A 21,340-nucleotide genomic window follows, 5' to 3' on the forward strand; every position below is an offset into this window, starting at 1 on the left:
CTATACCGAACACGGGGTATAACTCCACCTCGCATCCCGGCCTTCCACTTCATTTTAAATTTGCCGTGCTGTATCTTAAAACCTTCCCCATGTTCAATCCCACCCGTGTGGCTCCAGTCTGTTTACTGGAAAACATCTATGACATCTTGGTGCAAAGCTGCATTTGGAAAGCACTGAGAACACATGGTGTGACGCACAAAACACTTAGTATGACATCTGCTTACACTCTTTTCTGATCTGCAGTATTTGTGTGTTTGCTGCATGAGTCAGCACATATGAAACGCATTCAAAAACATATTCCTGCTTGTATTTTTATGTTTTCTATTTTCTGTTGTCTAATAATTTGTCCCCAGGCCATTTGCTCCTGCAGTGATCTCATTTCCCCAAGGGGACCATTAAACTTTCATTTTTCCAAACCAACACATAGAAATCACTGGTGTAGGAAATAAGTCTGAATTGGTGCTTTTGTTTTTTTCAAGAGACGATGTACTAATTTGACCAGTTTTGTACCAGACTGAATTATTCTTCTGTCTTCTAAACTATTTAATATCACCAAAACAAATAAAAAACCTCATCCAGAGACTAGAGTAAACTCAAAATGGTAAATGGACTTGCTCTTATATAGCGCTTTTCTACTCATCAGAGTACTCAAAGTGCTTTTATAACAATTGCTCACATTCACCCAGACACACACTAATGTGCAGCTTACTAATCAACCTACATCATTATACATTCATACACCAGTGGAACAGTCACTGGTAGGAAATTCGGGGTTCAGAATCTTGCCCAAGGAAACTTCGGCATGCAGCACATGACTAGGCGAGAGCGGGAATCGAACTGCCGACCCTTCGACCATTGGACGACCCGCTCTACCACCTGATCCACAGCCGCCCCAAAAGCCCCACTGTGATTTGAATGTGTTCAAAAATAGAACAGGCCCCAAAATTATCATAATCAAAATCTCTTTTGCTCTCGCTGTCAACTCTACTTGACTTCTCTCTTGCAAATCTGCAGCTGGGGTTGAAGATGCACTGTAAAATTATGTTTGTGCATCTCGATCACAAGCCAGCTTATATTTAGCAGGACGTTGCCCCTACACTGGACCCTTGGTTTGATTTTGCTAAAACTGTCTTGGACGCTGAAAGGTACCAAATGCCACTTGTGATTTGACACTAATTGGAGCGTAATATCCTTGCCATCACTGCAGATGTAAATAGATCAAAGACTATCATCCGGTATTAAAGAGTTGGAAGTTATTGGGCTCTGACTATTATGTGAAAGCAAACTGAATTTATACCCCCAAAACAAATGGTGTTATCGTTAATAAAACACACTCTAACGATCAGCCTTCATTTACTATCAATCTGTGCTGTAACTCTGGTTTATTTGGGACTAGTTTTATTGGGTCTCATTTACAAGCTTTTATGCAGCCTGTTAGGGAAATCTGCGACGTCGAGAGACAAATGAGGACTCAGAGACACTCTGGAGACTCAGATGGTTTAGGATGAGGATAAGATTTACTGATATCAGGAGAAGTGATGCGACAAACACAGCAATGTGAGCATCAGCAGCATCTATTCTGAGAATTCTCTTCAACCTTGGGTATACTGGGCTTTGCAAAAGTTCTGTTACACTCGGTTTCATGATCTTTAGAGACGTTTACATGTCGGAGTGAAAAATTCCATTAAATAAACTGGAAGTTCTACCTTATAGGCAGGTGTCCTTAATACAAATTTTTTCTCTGGTGAAGTTGTATCAAGATGGAAGTCAAAAGAGTTGAGATATCTGCTCTCCTTTGTGCTGAACATCAGCCGGATGACCGTCCAGAGTCACGGAGAGGCTAAAGAATGGTGAAGATCTTTCAGGTCTTCACCATTCTTGGAAGATCATCGAAAGATCTTCACCATTCTTGAGCCTCTCCACGACTCTGTGGACGGTCATCCGGCTGATGTTCAGCTGCTTGGCTCTGTCAGACTTGTTGTGGCCAGCACAAAGGAGAGCAGATATCTCAACTCTTTCGACTTCCATCTTGATACAACGTCACCAGAGAAAAAAATTGTATTAAGGACACCTGCCTATAAGGTAGAACTTTCAGTTTATTTAATGGAATTTTTCACTCCGACATGTAAACGTCTCTAAAGATCATGAAATGATGTAACAGAACTTTTGCAAAGCCCGGTATACTGAGTTGGAAGGAATGCCATATTTAGATTACAGCTCAAAATGGAGACAACTTGTCGACTCCGTAATGTCACACTAAACAATATCTGATCTTAACCAAGTCATGTTGTTCTTACAGCATCTGCCTTTCTCAGGGTCATATTAGGGACGGAGAGGGCTTAAATGAGCTCCAAGCCTCAGTTTGGGAGAAGCAAATAGGAACAGGGGTCAGAGGTGATAACCTGTAGGAAAATCTGAGGTGATCTATGGCTTCTACAGCTTAATTTAAGGTGACTGTAGCTGACAAATACAACCTGCATGATAACAGCTGCGGGGAAAGAGAGTAATTTTTCCTTCACACAAACATAATGAATGAACAACAAAGAGAGTGAAGCACATAAAGCAACTGAACAGTGTAACAGAAAAAGGAAAAAACCAGTCTCTCACCTGTTCCTCCTCTCTGTATGAGCAGCGTCGCCTCTGCTCCTACTGGACACTCTTTGAGCATCTCCACCACCCGTCCATGTCCGGCTGCAGCCACCGGCTGCTGGTTCACCTCCAGGATCAGGTCTCCCTCTATCAGCCCTGATGCTCCCTGTGTGCCCGGCTCCAGCACCTGCACCAAACAACACAACATCACCCGCCATCCGTGCATTTGACAGGTGACAATCTGAATCCATGGTCTCCTCCTACAATCTCATTAACAAATTCTATTGTCTGAAATAATTAATAGAAATCGGTTATTGTGCATGTCTTATTTTTGTTCTGTTCTCAGCTGTTTGCAGGCTTCAGCCTCTTTTTATTCTGATAAAGAACATAATAGTTCAATATTTTATTATTTTGATGCTATTATTTATAACAATACGCTTTATCTCAAAACATATTTTGCACCAAATCGTCACTTAACCCTCTGGGCCCCCAACAATTTCTGAATGTTTTTTTTGTTCTGTCATGTATTTAATCCCCGTGGACTCAGTTTTTACTGCAATAAAAACACACTCTGGACAAAGAGAACTCAGAAGTATCTTCTCTGCAGCATGACACAGTGATCATACCTTAAACCATGAAAATTAATGTTAAATGTTGTTGATTTTTATTTTACAAAAATTGAAAGACCTTGGAATCCACACATAACATTTTTCCAAGTGTACACAGTGGAAAAATAGTGACTCATTTTATTGCTCAAATTTTTTAATTTGTTCCATAATTCTTTTTAATTCTTTTATCTGCTCTGTGTAAACAAAGTCTACAGTTCAGCTGAAAAGTTCCTGAATGTTTGTGACATGAATGTCGGTCGCAGCTGAGTCATGAACTTCTTCTTTTTTTTTTTTTTTTTACAGATTTTGGTTCAAGCAAATGACGTACTTTAGGCAAATTTTAAAATAAAACTTACATAATACATTGATTTTGAAGAAGTACAGCAATTTTAATCTTAGGATTGTGTGAGTTTAGGACAGAATGTCACATCACAGATGAGTAATTTAGGAAATGTCAGAAAGTTATGATGATTCTCTCTGTTTTCACAGTTTCTGGCTCTGATAATTGGTCCGATTTTGGTGTTTGTTTGATTTTTTTCTAAACAAAACATTTTTTCTTTTCAAACCCACTGAGGCTTATTCAGTACTTTCCTCAATAATGCAAAAAAAATAAAATCCAAAAACCCACCTGTCATCTATTGTTGGTCGATAAAATAATTGAAGAAAACAAGCTAAATTTATTCTAGTGTTTAAAAGTTTATAGAACCAACCATTTGAAGTATTCTGACTTATTTGTGGATAATTCTTGAAAGAATGGAAAACACACCGGTGATGAGCGTTAAACACTGCTCAGAAAGCAAATGGCTTGTTGAGACAGATGGTTTTTGTGTGCAGATGTTTCACTATACAAATACAGCAGGGATGAGAAACAGCATCTGTCACATCCCAACTCATCTTCTCTAATTTATCTGCTCCTGACTGCCAGATTTTTAACTATCCAGCTTGGACTTTTTTTTTTAACTCTGTACCTTCAGGACACTCTTTGTTCATTAGCATGTTAGCAGATAGCAAATCCAACACGGGCTGAGCTCACTTTGGTCTTATTATCTCAATCTCTTTCTACTTAGCCGAGTTCACCAAATTAAATTTCCCTTGACCTGCCGTTTTAAGTCTGCTTCAGGTTTAATTTGGAAGTCAACTCCTCTACTAAGTTTAGCTGACTGCTGGGTTTTCACTCATGAAAGAACACATTTAATTCCTGAAACACAGACTGTGGAATACAATTAAAATATTGAACAGATCTGAAGAATTCATTCATTGCTGGAATATTCATTTATCTATAAAGTGATTGAGTGGATGATCAGGACACGGCACCTGTTTCACTCGCTGGCCGGTGGGACTGTCGGCTATAGTGAACCCGAATCCTTCTGCCCCTTTCACCATGGTAACCGTGAGCAGCTCTGCCCCTTGAGCTGTTGCCCCGGCAACACCTGCAGTCCCCGAGGAGGCCATCGACACATTATCGTCGTGAGGCGTCAGCGCCGACGCCGACCCAGGTGTGGTGGGCGGAAGAGAGGAGCCGTCCAGATGTGTGTCTCCAGGGTGAGAGGCTCCGGCCTGAGCCAGCGCCTGTGGAGGAAGCTGGGAGCTCAGCGACAGGTACTCCAGGTACGGGTCGTAGCTGCCGCGGCCGTTCACCACCAGAGGACGGTGCTCCAGGCCGATGGGTGTCAGGGAGGCGCTGGCGGCTCCACTGGGGTCCTCGGGGTCAAAGGGCAGCGGGTATCCTCGACAGAGGACGAGGGTGACGCTCTGACCGATGGGCACGGACTGGAAAAGCTTGACAACGTCGGCGTGCGTGGTGCCGAGCACACAGATGTCGTTGATGTAGACGATGACGTCACCTGGAGCAGAGGAAGACAGCGTCAGTCACCCTACAGCACGTTACACAGACCGCATGACGTGGTGGCAGTGGTTCATATGAAGCGTACCGCGCTGCACAAACACAACTTGTCACAGTCTGTTGCCATAAGTGTCAGATCTCAGCGGTATCAGAACAAGCTGCAGCAGCGCAGAGGAAGCACACTGTCCCTTTCAAGTCCCACACAGGAGCATAATACCAGTTCAGAGCTGCTGCCTGCCTTTTACAAGTGAACGTGTGAGACGGAGAGAGGGTCGGGGTCTTGGTAAATATGACAACCATCTGGTGCACACTGGCAGAGACCTTTTAATCAGGAAAATCTCAAATATTCAAATAGATGCACATACTCGCCGTGACAAGTGGTAACAGATTTGAGCTTTGCTTCCTGAACTGCTGCATGATGATGCTGTGCCTCCCTCTCTGGGTGGTGACCAGATGCAAGCACAAAATGCAAATATGTACCACTGACTATGATCTAGTGCAGTACCCATAATATCCATCCATCTACTATCTATACACCACTTAATCCTCATTAGGGTCAGGGGGGTTGGAGTCTATCCCAGCTGACTGAGCATGAAGGCAGGAAACACCTGGACAGGTACCAGTCTATCACAGGCCATTGCACAGACTTGTTTTATCACAGCAATTATTACAAACGTGAATCGCTATAGGTGTTCTGCCTCAGAGATAAGATTTGTCATATTACAGATTTATGATCTAGTGCTACCAGTAACCCTTTTGTTTTTAACTTTAATTGACTGCAGACTTTAGCTGGGCACACGTGCACTTCTGAATGTACAGTAACACTTCTCTTATGGATCTGGGACGACATTTCTGCCATCAGGGTTTATTTATGTGGTGATCATAGAGTTTAACAGGTCAAAGATAAGCACAGTTCATAGCATATTCGTGTAGATATACAGAGCTCATATTGAATACCCTTTAACACTTTATGGACCAAGTGATCATATTTGGTAACTTCCACATACATTAAATATCTGCCTGCATGTGGGTTTCATCCAGTCAATCTTCCAAGATCACTCAACATTACAGAACATGACATCGTTGCGTTTGACCAATCAGCAGAGGCCTGGAACGTATCAAATTCGATCTTTTCTCCGAAGTTGGAATAAGATGGACTTGCGGCTCGGTCCTCTTCCATATTTTTGCTTGAAACGTGAAAACTAACCGTGGTTAGTTGATGAAACTCACACATTTTACGGTTGACTCATTGTGCTAAGTGATGATATATACATTGGGATGATTTGTTTTAACACTAACGAGCGAGGAACCATATATGGAAACTTCATTAACCTTGAATTTCAACACGAAAATTAGAAATCTTGAAAAAAGTCACTAAAGTAAAAAAAATCTTACATTCTTCAAAAACACTCTTGGGTTGAAAATTTGAATTTCAAAGTATTTCAGTGAGTGCCATTTAAAGGTTTAACTGCCCCTTGGTGAGAAAATGTCTTGAGCTGGCTCATTCACGTTCACACCTACGGAGCCCATAGCATCCACTTACAGCAATTTACTAAATTTCATATCTGTGTTCACTTCACCTGTTTGGTATTTAACATTTTTCCTGCACACCAATAACAAAGAGGTGAAACAACCCCACAAATGCGACACTAGATTCTCTGCTGTCTCTGCTGTAGTTTAAACGTGCGGAAAGTTATGGATTTCAGCTTTAAAGTCACAGCCCCATGACGAATGCAGCTGCCTCAAATCCTCTATTTCACACTTCTGGAGGCAACTCTCTGTCACACATGCACACACACACACACACTTCCATGAGTGTGTGCGCACACACACAAGCATGCACCATACATGTCACATGCCCAATCCTACACAATTCCTAAGAGCAACAGCACACGGCTCAAATAGGCCAGCTAATCTCAGCCAGTCTGAGTGCGGGTGTGTGTGAGCAGTTCTGGCAATGTCACTGAGGGGAGAGCAGCAAGTCAGAGAGAGAGAAATCAGAACAGAGAGAGAGAGGAAAAGGGCTGACAGACCAGGAGAGAGGGATGAGGAGAGGAAAAACCAGAGAGGTAGAAAGAGAAAACGGATGAAAATACACTGAGGCTGAAAACAGAGGAGAAGTGACATGGGTAGATAAGAAAGCATAATAAAGGGTAAGCCGGAGAGACAAAGAGAGAGATGGAGATAAAATAGAAAGAGATAGAATCCAGATAAAAGAGAAACTGATAGGCAGAGAGGGGAGACATGAAAGCAGCAAGCTGAAAGCAGGAAGGAGGATTCCCAGCTCTGAAATGAGCTCTAAATTAGCAGTTTAGGCACCAGCCGAGCCAGGCATGAGGCCAGCTGCAGGTTCAGGGCAGAGCACACACAAAGCTTCATACAGTAGCTGCTTTTTTGATCTTGTGACTGTAGCCCGCTGTGATTTTTACCAACATCAGCTGTTTGAGGTGAGACCTAAGCGAATGGTTTGTTTCTGTAAAGCCTAAAATCAATAGAAATCAACCATTTCCCTCAGGATGCTGGGTATCAACATATAGAGCTCTCTGTAGACACACACAGTATTTAGTTGATGAATTAGAGATCTGTTATCCAAAATTAAACTTTTTTCCAACCACTAAATTCCATCTGAGGCAACATTACTACTACACCGATTTTAAGGTCTCTGCATTGGCTACCCGTTTCTTTTAGGATAGATTTTAAGATTCTTTTATTGGTTTTTAAAGCTCTTAATGGTCTTAGTCCATGGTATTTATCAGATTTGCTTTTACCGTATCAACCAATTAGAACCCTCAGGTCCTCAGGAAGTTCTCTGTTGACAGTTCCCAAGGTCAAAACAAAAACTTATGGTGGGGCATCTTTTTATTACCACGGCCACCGCTTATGGAACAGCCTTCCTGAAGACCTGCACCTAATGTTAATGTTTTTAAAAACAAACTTAAAACCTACCTTTTTAGTCTGGCTTTAACTTGAATTACCTTTTAGTGTTTTTATTTTTTTTACAACTCCCAATTTATAATTATCACTATTATTATTAATATCTTTATTATTATTTTATTTTATCTATATTTTATTCTGTTTCAGTTTATTTTATTTTATTGTATGATATATTTAATTGAATTTATTTATTTATTTATTTATTTTACTGATCTACTTATGGATTTATTTTTATTTTATTCATTTATTTTTATTTATTTATCTTACATTTTAAACTAACCTCCAGTGTTTACCTATTTTAAACCTTTAAGGTGGCGTTTCCTCAGTACGTACTGGGTATAACAATGTCCCTGATTTATTATTGTCTTTTATTTATGTTGCGTTTTAACAATACAGTGTATGGATTGCGGGGTGGATTTGGGTCATAATTTCTTTTTTTTTTTTTTTTTTTTTTTTTTTGTCTGCATTTATTCTCATTGTTTAACTCCATGAAAGGGGTGTCAACACTTTATGAGATTAATGCATATTTTAGTCTTGCAGCCAAATATCTTATTATTTGGTGCATGCGTGTGACCATCACCAGCCCTCCCTGAAAGCTAAGCTGACACTTTTTATTACATTACCCTGTTTAAGAGCCAGGGAGGGCAGTGCTACACCTCAGTGGTGATGTGAGGGGAAACAAAGGGGTGGACAGGACGAGAGGGGATGGACAGGGACAGGGTCTAGCAAGCAATGCTATTACATCTGAAGAATATCAGGTGTTGTGCTATTCCCAACTAATAATTACCCATCAATAAGACAAAAAAGCAAACACATACACAAGAGAACAGAAAACCAAACAAACAATAAATAAATAAATAAATGAAAGAATAATTAGCCAGACAGTACTAAACACCATAGTTGTGGGTGTCATGTTAGTATAGAGTGGAATAGGCCAGATGATACTAGAGGAAGATACTAGAGAAAAGGAGAGAGGGTTTAGTTTGAGATTAGACTCTGGAGAGAGTCTCAGCACATTCCGGCGGGTCCCATCACTGCTCAACAGCGGAACTCGACAGGAGCTGGTGGGACCTGAGCAAACATGCACATGCAAGTGTGAAAGACCCCGAAGCCCAGAACAGCCATCACAGCAGTGCAGTGCCAAGCCGACAGGGCACCCCCCCACAGGCCGAGGAGCCACGGGGCAGCGCCCCCAGAGAGCAACCGGGGCCACCATGTACCACACGGACCCCGAAGACAAGAGGGCGAAGCTACCAACACCCCCAGCACGCCGGAACCGGCCCAGGCAGCCCGGGGCAAGCGGACCCACCCGCCACCCAAACCCCAACCCCGCCCGCCCCAGCCCCCACCAAACCCCCACACCCCACCACCCCACCCACCCACACCCCACCCACCCCCCACCCCCAAGGGGGGCCGACGGCCCCAAGCAGCCGGGAAGCCAGACACAGGGGCAGAGCGCCCCGCCGAAGGGACGGCAACCAGCCCAACACCGGGGCAGGCCGCCACCGGAGGCGTCATCTTATTTTAATTATTTGTCTGTTTGTACAGCACTTTGTGCTACAACTGATGTATGAAAAGTGCTACATAAATAAAGATTATTATTATTATATTATAACTACTTGTGTGGATGTTGCAGGCAGTGAGGTTTCATCAATCAAAGCACTAAAACAAGTAAAGGCTTGCTTCATGACATTGATTTACCTACAAATGACTTATTTTTGAGACTACCTTGACTCTGGTGCCAGTGCAGGGATGATGTACCTGCAGCGCCGCTGTAAAAGCACAAATTAATCTCCAAATGAAGTAGGTGTTGTGTGGGCTGGTGTCAGTTATGGCCAATCCAATCATTTTCTCTCAGCCTTATTAGAAGGAGGATGTGATGGCGTGAGGACGGAGAGTGTTCTAAGGGGAAACTGAGGTCGCTGTCTGGGACACACAGCGCCAAAGCACAAATATAGGACACCCCAAATACGCCACCAAGGGACAATGATGCCCCCTTTTTAAGACAAACTCATATTTCTGATTATACAGAAACCTCTTGCAAGAATCCTGCGGTATGAGCGCTATTTGGTTCACAGTATTGATTGTGACCATTTATTATGCAGCTAAGAAGACTTTTGTGAACTACATTTGAGTTGAGTTCATGAAAACTAAAGAAAAGTTTAGAAGCAGTCCCACTTTGGTCACTGATCAAGCCTCTAAAATCTCATATCTGATTGTGAAAATCCTATTTAACCAATACAAATGCATCTCTATCTATCAGAGTGACATGCAGTGGTAGAAAAAAGTTCTCAGACATCCCAAACATTTGCATGTATATTACATTAAGAATCACTCTTAGGTCTTCAAGTGTGATTTCTTTTAGTGCAGTCACAGCAATATTACTAAACAAATCCTTAAAAATAAACATTAAAAGCTTAAAATTGATTGGTTAAGTAAAAATGAGAAACTTTGAGCATTGGCTCATTAACCACGCCTGACGAACGTCAGCGGGGTTATTGCATTCGGTGCGGTATCTGGCTGGGTAAGTATGTATGTATGTATGTATGTATGTGGCTATGTCCATTCCGATATCTCTGCAAGTGCTGAAGTCACGATAATCAAACTTGGCACTGAAGATCAGTCTAAGGTCCCCTGCTCAGTTGTGGAGTTACAGGTCAGCAGATCAAGTAGGAAGGGATATACGTACGATGAACAAAATTGATACATATTGCATCAGTTGTATAGGGAGGACAGGGTTTTCGCCAGTAGAGGGTGTGGTTCTGCCCTCTACTGAGGGCTCGTCTAGCTTTGGTAGAACTAAGTTTGTTACTTGTAAACAATAAACAAAAAATATAGAATGTGTATTTGTTTGTGTCTGTCTAATGCAGCCACACCTTTTGAATCACAAACAAGATTTTACCACAAATATTTCATGGCAATATTTGAGATAGCGTAAAATTTTAAGAGTGTCCGAAAACTTTTTTCCAACCTTTCCTCATGACAATAATCACTTAATGCCTTAAATTTCTTTGATGTAACCTTCGATGAAGAAAACAGCACACATCTTCTGCTACAGATACTTTCTTGTGTCACTCCTTCATTCCATTTCCCACAGTAATCCACAATTCTTTCATCTTTTGTTAACCACGCCCGACAGGTACGTCGGTGGGGTTATTGCATTCGGTGCGGTATCTGGCTTGGTAAGTATGTATGTATGTATGTATGTATGTGGCTATGTCCGGTCCGATATCTCTGCAAGTGCTGAAGTCACGATAATCAAACTTGGCACTGAAGATCAGTCTAAGGTCCCCTGCTCAGTTGTGGAGTTACAGGTCAGCAGATCAAGTAGGGAGGGAGATACGTACGATGATCAAAATTGATACATATTGCATCAGTTGTATAGGGAGGACAGGGTTTTCGCCAACAGAGGACGTGGTTCTGCCCTCTACTGAGGGCTCGTCTAGTTATTTCTTACTGTCTGCCAGACCTCTTCATTCAATCACCTTTTGTTCTTTGTTGTATTACCCTCTGATACTGATTAGCAACTATACGCAAATGAACCACTATTCACCCTTGTATTTGCATACGACCCCCTCTCTGACCATCCCTATAAAATGTGGACTCTGTAAATGTTCTGGGTCGTCTTTCCTTCACACACTTGTGCTCTGTGCTGCTAAGCCCATCGTATGCCGGAACACCAATAAACACCCTCTACAGCAAACTTACAAGGACTGAGAGTGAAATTTCTTCAACACCTTGTGCTTTTATTTCCTTTTGAATGTCGCTGTAACGCAGCACTGTAAAACTACTCTACTGGAGTGATTCAGCCACACATATTCAAACTGGAAACCAGTTCTGATAGAGACAAATGATGCGGGAAGCCCCGTGCTGAAAGCTGACAGGTTTGGTTCCTTAGATTTGTGTTTTTGAGGCTCATCAGTCCACAGTTTGCAGTCTGAAGGTCAGAATTAGCTTATTATATGTGTTGTAGTGCATAGAAAACACTATATAGACATGTTAAAAAGGTAAAAATCAGACTTTCAACAAAGGGGAGAAAAGCACAGGGAATGCAGAAGGCAAAAGGCCTTAATGAGGCACGGCCATGGATCAAAATACAAACAGCATTTCTCTTTCTACAGAATAACTTTTATGTCTCCATTATGAAAATGATGAGAAAGGACGAGGACATCAGGAACACAAAACATCCCCTAAAGATTTATCACCACCAACTCTGCAGCCACAAAATCCAAATCTGATGAAGCCGAGGCTCAAACCAAACATTACATCCTGATACTTTATTATCTCCTCATGGAACAGCTTCACCCTAAACAACCCCACATTACAACTTTTTGTTCTAGAAACAGTCGCTTTGACTTTTGAGAGAATTTGGAGGACTATTTAAATTAAATGCAGTATATAACTTCACCACTGAAAAGCCGCTTATAGATGTGTAAATGGCTGTTTGAGGTCTCTGTGACCTCTGCTGGGCTCATTCTAGGAAAAGTTTTCCAAATGTTGATGCCAAAATTACACAACAGCCTAAAGGAACAGGATCCTGGCACAATGCTGCGACCCCTGGCCTCTTATGTACAGCAGGTGTAGGCAGGAATTATTCAAAAAGCCGGAAAAAAAACAATGAAACAGAGACAGCAAAAGCTCTTTGTACATCTGCCATGACAAGACATTAGGTCCATAACGCTGAGGTGTCAGAATAATGCGGCTGTACTTAAACATTTCTATTAACGCAGTGGTACATTATCAGCAGTGACAGCTCGCAGTTTGTTCAAACCTCAATTTATTTATTTTGCCAGATATGTCAGAATAATTACCTGTGTCCATTTTCCCGTCCTGAGCAGCGGGTCCATCTGGTATTACACTCTTCACTTGCAGGAACTCGTCGGGCTCGTCGCCGCCTATAATTGTGAAGCCAAATCCCATGTTGCTCTTCTGCAGGGCTGTCGACAGGAAGGTGCCCTTCAGCTGGGTCGGGTCCCGCGTAAACAATGGCTTCTCTGCAACGAGGACACATTTATGAGGATGATATTTTACTTTTTTTTTACCATGCATTTTTATTGGGTTTTCAGCATTACATACATTCTCCTCGAGGTACATAAAAAAAGAATTCTGTATTTTTTCCAACACAAAAACATCTCAAACATTATATCCCCCCACACACATTTATATAGATGAAGAAAACTATAGGTAACAAAAACTAACATTGACAATAGAAGCGAAACAAAACAAAACAGAAATATATCAGACAAATAAGCAAACAAAAATAAAGTAAAACCAGTGAAAATACAACAAATAAATAATATTAATACTATGTAAACCTTGGTTACACATGAATCCTGATATATACAACATATTAACTCTGTAAAACCCACTGTTGCAAAAACACATCAGTTTTATTTTTGTAACATATATATATATATATTTTTTTTGCAATTTTTAAAATATATTTGAGTTTATATATGCATATATATGTGTGTGTGTGTGTGTGTGTATATATATATATATATATATATATATATATATATATATATACATTTTTCTTATTTTTTTCCTTATTTTTTGCTCATTTGACTCTCTAATTTTTTGTTCATTGATTTTATTTATTTATTGCTGTGCTATTTTTTTTTGCATTTTTTTAATATATTTGGGTTTATATTTGTATATATAGAAGTAATTATTTTTGCTCTTTCTTATATATGTGTGTATATATATATGTGTGTGTGTGTGTGTGTACAATTCTTTTTGGTATATTTTACTTATTAATGTTTTGCATTTTTTTAAATTATATTTGGGTCTTACAGGGTTAACATTCTCTGTTATGAAACTGCTAAATATATGATGTAGATCTTAGAATCTTACATAGTATCGACTGAGGATAGAAAAGGGCCCCAAGTCTTATAAAATTGTCTGAACAACCTCAAATACTGATCTTAATTTCTCTGAATAAATGAGGGACATTAGGTCCTTCAACCAATAATTACAATTGTACATCTCCTTAAACACGAGTTTGTCGCATAATCTTTGCTCGAGATGCAAGTCTGACACGATTTCTGCAGTGGTGAACGCAAAATCGCAGATGAAGATACGTTTTCCTGAGAAGCTGACTCATTGCAGATACGTCGTTTTCACTCAGATGAAGCAGGACATAATGTACTGGTCTAATATGTCATCGTAAGCGCGCCTGGATTAGTCCACTCGGGGCCTCGGGGCGAGCGTGTTCTCTGTCCCCCGCACTGCCGGCGAGCCCCATTCGACCCTGTACATTGTGACATTGTGCATCTGCCCCATCAAATACTCATGAGGCTGCCCACTCTAAGGGCTGGAAAACAGCGAGGAAACGCTCAATCTGGAAAATCAGCACAATGGGGACAATTTACTGTTAATTTAAAAATATATATCCACACATGAAGACCTCTCGTCCAAGGCCACACGCTACGCCCTCTTCTGCATTCAAGGCATTTTTACATTTGTGCAACCATGCGAGCATGTCAGCATGTTTTTATTTAAGTAATGCACACAGTGTGGTGTCGTACCTCTGTATATTGTAGGCAGAGGCAGAGCAGACAGTCCTTGGCTCTGCATCTGCCTCTGCTGCTCCAGCCGTCTCTTGGCTTCCAGAACCGGGTTCTCAAACTGAGTCCTTCGATTGATGTGACTGAAAACACAGAGAATCGTTCAAAATTATGGAAAAAGCAGGCATTAAAGCTTCCCCGCGAGCCAAAAACAGTATAATCCCAATTCTGCATTAACAGTTTTATCAATACAAAAATCGGCCTTCTGTTTTGTACCCGAGAACTAAACTAAGTGTTCACTCACAAGAACAGAGTCTTTCACTGCATTACATTATTGATTCAGTTTTGCTGATCCCACTGAGAGTCAACAGTTCAGCTCTGAGGCTCAAAGCTTCGGCTGCTGTTTTCTTGTACAACCTGTGATGGAAATAATCACACGAGTCATATTTAAAGCCGGTAAAAACAAACTTCCAGTGACGCAAAATAAAGCTTTGGCTCTTATCAGGCTGGGATTTGGATATTCTTTAGGAGAAAATACAGTAAACTACGGATGAAAAAACAACATTCAACTGCTAATTTGACACTTTATGGTGCCTTTTCTGAATTATTCATAGCATATTTAACATTTTATCCCACATTTGGTATCTTAGTCTATTTTTCTCTTGTATTTATATTATATTACATATTTCTATTGTGGTTTTGGTCACTTAACTTTATTAAGAATTTCCCCTGGGGGATCAATAAAGTATTTCTATTCTATTCTATTTTCTAATGTTTCAGCTGGAGGTATGAATAAGCTCAGGTACATGTTTGATAATATAATAGCGGGTCCAGACAGTGTCAGATGTTGTTTGTTAGCTTAACATTTACTGATACATCATATTCTATGTCTTGAAAAAGCTTTTCTTAATGTAATTTTTAGCTAAATTAAATGTAAAAACCAAAATAGTAGCAATAATCTCACCAACAGCTTCCCAAACCTGTAATCTGAGTAAATGTTCTTCACTTCTCACCTAAAATCACAGCAAATTTTTCCTTTTTAATATACTTCAATATATTTATAGATTCAAACAGTGTTAGTATCACAATACAATAAAACGGGTTTTATCAGCAGCATTTTCAGGATAGCCCTTAGAGACCAGCTTTTTACTGCAAAAGTTTAATCAAATAAGCAGTAATATATGAAAAAGAAATTAGAGTCATTAGTCATTTATAAGTCCTGCAGAGGCCTTGTAAACCACAGAAATGCACTTGGTGTTTTACTACAGAGCAGCTGAGCTATCAGGGAAACTTACTCGACGTAGTAGCTGCCGTAGATGGGGTCATCTATCTTCTCCCAGCCATAGGGCAGCTCTGAGAGGAGGGAACCAGACAAGGGAGATGGAGTCAGTTTATGCTGAGAGCAGAAAGAAGGCAGGAAGACACTAAATTGAGCCGGTGAGAGGAGACAACATGAATCTCGGCACTCGCAGCTCAGACGCTCCCAAAGTGCTCTTTTAATTGACAGACAACACTTTCGATCTGCGGCGGTGGCTTCTTCACGGAGACACGAATCACAACACAGACGGAAGCACAAAGCGGGGTGGGAGGAAGAGAACATTTAAATCGGTTGACACAACTCATCCCGCCTTCTCTCGTTCCTCCCTTTTTATTGTGCGCACAAATCCTTCAAGGCCAAACACCTTCAACACATTACTGCACGCTCGTCTCTTTTTTCTTTTTGCACACCCACTCGCACTCGCCTTGGACGCCTTCCACGGCTGTTGTATTAATTGTCTCCTCCTCTCCCTCCTCTGGTTCTCTGTTCCCACCTCACTTCATCCCTTCTTTTGTTGATTTATCTCTCCTCACTCCATTATAAAGGAACTGGGTCAAGGCACCACCAAATTCCTTTACTCTGTGCCCTATTCTTCTAATTCACTTCAAACTTCCCACTGACGCACACAAACACACTTACACACAACGTATAGTGTGTTGTAATGAGCTCCCTCTGCCGGTGTTTGCAAAATTCAGGATGTTTTGTTTGTTGTGGTCTTCACTGAGGTGTCAGAAACACAAGGGCGTTGACCTCGTACTATAAAAACTTGAACTACCTCAGAAAAACATCCACAGTAACAGTTCACACTCTCAAACTGCTTCCCTCCCACTCAGACATATAGCTGAAAAATGGCTTTTCTGATTCATCAGCAAGCGTTCTTGAAAGGCTGATCTTTCTCTCTCATATTAATTCTTCTCAAGTCTTGCATTAAACGGACTCATTCATGAAACTCATAACTACAATCTGTCATCTTCCACAAGTACCAAAGCAAACAGCAAGAATGTAGCAGACAGCTAGCATCGTATGTACATGTAGGGCTTGGTTTAATCTCAAGATTATTACTCAAACACACACACAAATGTTCACACACAAACAAAGGCAGACAAAAGCTGACAACCTTGGTGGTAGGAAGAGGAGCGCTGAGGGAGGCGAGCAGAAACAAAGTGAGACAAATTGGGAATATGGTGAGTGCCAGGATGCGCTTGTTGTTAGATTTGCCTGTGAAGGTGGGGAGTTTAGCTGTCGTGTTTCTGCTCTGCTCATCGTTAGCTTTCACAGGACAATAGCTGCTCATCTTAGGTCAGTCCCTGAACTGGTTTTAACGCTTTCAGGCTTTTAGCACCGACCAAAATGTGTTTCCACCACTGATCAGCAAGTTAGAAATCAGCGTATCAGCAAGCTCATACACTGATTTCTAACCTTGTTTTATTACACGGGGCTTAATGTTTGGGGGTAGACTACGAGACACCTTAGCTCAATATTCATTTTAGATTTTAAAACGTGTCATGGAGCATTGCCACATGAGATACCATCAAAAGCATGACTGCTGTACAAAACAGCATAAATCTGTGACAGCACTGGCACAGCGGTTTAAACTCTGAATCCAACATGATGCAAATGATGAGGCTATTAAATAATGAGCATAAACGACCCCTGACATTTCAATCAACCTGCTCAAATTAAACAGAATTACAGCATTAGTTCTTCTGTTTTACAGCCACACCTTGTATAACTCAGCCGACGCAATCTGAAACTGATTATTGTTCAGAGTATTGAGCTGTGATCCTAAAATACATGATGTTTGCACTTACATTTGATCTTACACATCTGCTTAATTCTCCCTCTAGCCCTTCTTTCTCAAAGAAAAAACATTCAGAGGTCATAAAAGTTCAGCTGCTGGACAGACGATGTCACTTACGGCATGATAATTAGCATAAACTGCAGCCCAATTATATTGTTTTTGATTAGAATCTGATTGTTTTTTTCAATGACAAAATAGCTCCTGGTGTAGATAGAAAATAATTAATAGCAATCTAGCAACATAAACATTAGAAGTGTAAGATTTTTTGGGCGCAATATACTAAAGGTAAAAGATGATATAATTCTTGAAAATGTTGTTAAACAGAAAAATAGAGTCAAGACGTGTGTATGAACTACAAAATGAATATTTTTGTGATCGCTGATGTTTGGATGATGGTGTGTGTCTGTGGAGGACACACACACGCACAGCTGGAAGATCATGAAGTAAAACATGTATTGCTGGTGTGAAGACAAATCACATATTTTAAAGAAAATGATATATAGTGTACTCAAAACATAATGGTGTAAAGCAACAGAACTCTGAAAAGAAGTGCATCAGAAACATAACAATACATAAAGCTATAATATGTATGAAATCTGCCTCAAAATAATAAGTCTGAATATGTGTAAAACATGACCGAATGATTAAGTCAGTGTAAAGTGAGATCTAGGAGTGAAAAATGATCACCTGACATGATCTGATCAATAGATTTAGAAAAGTATAATAGTGTCAAAACCACTCCTGTCATACACTCTTCCTTTAACCTTTAAGAGGTCCTAAATGAGACTTTGAGTGTCTTAACAGTAAAATAACTCATTCCCAGTGTACTTTTCTATATGTTTTATTTCACCCGGAAATGCGATATTTTCCTAGCCTAGCCACACTAGACAACCCACGGCAACGAATTTAATTCTCTGCCAGGGTGGGTCTAGTTATCCTCGGTAAGCCTCGAGGTTGGATGCTCCTAAAACTGGCCGGACGAATCACCATGAAGTATAGAGTCAGAAGGCGGGCGTAACTAAGTGACGACAGAGGCGCGACAATTCTGACAGAAACAACCGGAAACAACCATAGAAACAAGGATAGACAAGAAGATGGCTGCGCACAATAAACAGTTATCTTTCGACTCGGCTTTGGCCACAGCCCTTAAAGATTTGACGCTAAAATTCAACTTGAGCTTCACCCATTGTATAAATAAGGCTTCACCGAACTCCCGCATCCTCTGATTTCCGGCGCTCTAGGAACTACGTCAGCCTATTCGTTGCGCTGATTGGTTGTATACCTACCCAATTGCTGCAGAGTGATTTGAAAGACAACCTTTTAGCCCGCCTCCCTCCCTGTCGAGAGTTCCTAGACCCTTGTGTTTTCAGACCTGAGTCAAGCGTGGCTAGGTTAATATTTTCCACTAATTTTTCGATTCTTTTTTTTTTTTTTACTGAAAATTGACCTAGCTAGTGTAACCATTTCACTCATGGCAATCACAACATGTTATATATCATATAAAAGCCTGGAATCTCTAGTTTACAAACATAATCATATTGTTCTTGTATCTTCAATACAATAGAAATGACATATGATGTTTCTAAGAGTTAACTTATTTGCAGAAATTTCATTTTGGCAAATCAAATTGTATTATATGTACTGTATATTTCTGTCAACTTTTTTATTGACATATTTCTGATAGACTCTATTCTAAATTGCACATCTGCACTGTAATGTCATGCATTGCAATGTTTGGTAGCTTACAAGTATTGACTTACTGCATTGTCTTTGGACTCATTTTTGATCATTGGGGCTGTTATTCACTGCTAAGAACTACTGTGTTTTTGTCGACAATAAATCCTGCTGCTTCTGAATGTTGACTTCTCTTGGTGATTTCTTGACGATCTTTCACGTTTGAAATCTTCTGATTTCTGACGTAGATTCCACTTCACATTCCTGCGAGGCTGCTCATGTTCCACTGATTTATGTTTTGAGAACTTTGGCTTCTTCCTCCGAAAAAAATTGTTTTGCAGAAAAACATGCTGGTAACAGTAATTTCCTGATTATTTTGTAAATGAAGACCTTTGTAACTTCACACCGATGAGGGAAAAAAAAGAACATCACTGAAGCAAAAGACGCTTTTTAAACTTTTACAAAAACATTAAAATACACAAACACTAGTTAAAACAATAAAACAAAGAAAGAAAACATTAGTAAAGACAGTGCAACTTTAAAAAGAGGAATACCAGAGCATCAGAGAAAGAATATAAAGTTATAGAGATGTTTGTCTGCACAGGTGGGTATGGAAAAGCTTTTTTATAATGAGCACTGAATGACAGAAAGGTGGAGTTTGTTCCACATTGTGAGGACGAAAACAGTAAAATCACAATTCCTCCTGAGGTTTCATATTTTGCACACGGATAGGAGTGATGGACAGAAGCTGCTACATTAACTTCATTGATTTAAAGTCAATAAATAGGAATATTTCTGTCTATAATTAGTGAAAATTTCCAGTTATATCCAGGAAACTCCATGGAAATGGTTAAGAAATGACTGCATTTAAAAAACTGCATGTTTACATTCCTCAAGAAATTGTGCCGGATAGTATCCTTTCGGTTTGGATAATGTGTTAGTAATAGCTAAATGATACACCACCTCGCCTTTTCAGGTTTATTCACTTACATACTTACGCACTCACTTCACACAAACACACGCACAAATCCCCAGTCATATTATTTTTACAATTATTTGCTGTGTGTGACACTGATACTGTGGCATCATCCCCTCACGCTGTAATGTAATTATGAACAGATTTGTGATCTTGATATCAATAATCCATGTGTGAATGTGTGTGTCACTGTGTGTGTGTGTGTGTGTGTGTGTGTGTGTGTGTGTGTGTGTGTGTGTGTGTGTGTGTGTCCTGGCAGCTGAGCGTGCTGACTGTGCAGCCCAAGGTGAACGGGGGGAAGCTCGCCTCAATTTTCTCTGCTCTGCTTTACCGTTGGCTCGAGCTGCGCCGCCGTTACCTCGGATGACCCCGTCTCAACTTCGAGGCGACAAAGTCTGACGGATTCGTACCTCAAAACCACCTTAAATTCCCTCCCACCCCGTCTACATACCACCTTAAATGTCGGCCTAACTCATCCAGTAGTCGTTTGCCCTCCCCCTGAAGTGAAAGGGAGGCAGTTTCCATGGTAACCACCAGTGGAAGTCTCTTTTTTCTCTCTCTCTCTCGCCTGAGCTGAGGGCTCTGTCTTGTCTCTATTTCCTGCTGCTGAAATACAGAAAAAGAGCGAGGGTGTTTGTGTGTGTGTGTTTATGCATTCGTATGAGTCTATATTTGCAGTGTGTGTGTGTGTGTGTGTGTGTGTGTGTGTGTGTGTGTGCTGTGAATTAATGGCTGAGCGGCGTCTGAATGAGTGAAGGCGTCATCGTCTTTGACACCACATGAAGTTCCTCATCATGCGCCTGAATACAGTATGAGCACCGGGGGGCTCACTTGTGCGTCCGCCGGGTGCTTGTTTATGTGTCTGCGTTCCGGTGTCTCTCTTGACATAAAGTCTAATTGTGATTCCTCTGCATTAGATGACTCATCTTCCCTCTCACAAAACATCTCCCTGACCAACAGACAGCTATGAGCGGAGACAATGAACTCATCTGACTCACAGGAAGAACAAAAAAAAGTGCCATGAACTTAAAAATAAACGCAAAGCAACAAGGAACACTTCAGTGTAGGGCTCCACCTAATGATGATTT

General features: G+C 40.7%; 1 protein-coding gene across 10 annotated transcripts in view; it reads right to left on the bottom strand.

Annotated features, from left to right (window-relative positions):
- LOC110971512 (membrane-associated guanylate kinase, WW and PDZ domain-containing protein 2-like) overlaps positions 1–21,340 on the bottom strand; it is a 123,369-nt gene that overhangs the window by 20,546 nt on the left and 81,483 nt on the right. For all 10 annotated transcript variants that reach the window (XM_051951493.1, XM_051951486.1, XM_051951485.1 and 7 more), the window contains exons 7-11: positions 15,779–15,836; positions 14,505–14,626; positions 12,786–12,968; positions 4,512–5,041; positions 2,608–2,776 (exon numbers count right to left, since the gene is read on the bottom strand). In XM_051951493.1, coding sequence (XP_051807453.1) covers positions 2,608–2,776; positions 4,512–5,041; positions 12,786–12,968; positions 14,505–14,626; positions 15,779–15,836 — 1,062 coding nt within the window. The remainder of the gene's footprint in view (positions 1–2,607; positions 2,777–4,511; positions 5,042–12,785; positions 12,969–14,504; positions 14,627–15,778; positions 15,837–21,340) is intronic.

Source organism: Acanthochromis polyacanthus, chromosome 8, assembly GCF_021347895.1.
Source record: "Acanthochromis polyacanthus isolate Apoly-LR-REF ecotype Palm Island chromosome 8, KAUST_Apoly_ChrSc, whole genome shotgun sequence".
In the NCBI taxonomy this organism is placed as follows: Eukaryota; Metazoa; Chordata; class Actinopteri; family Pomacentridae; genus Acanthochromis; species Acanthochromis polyacanthus.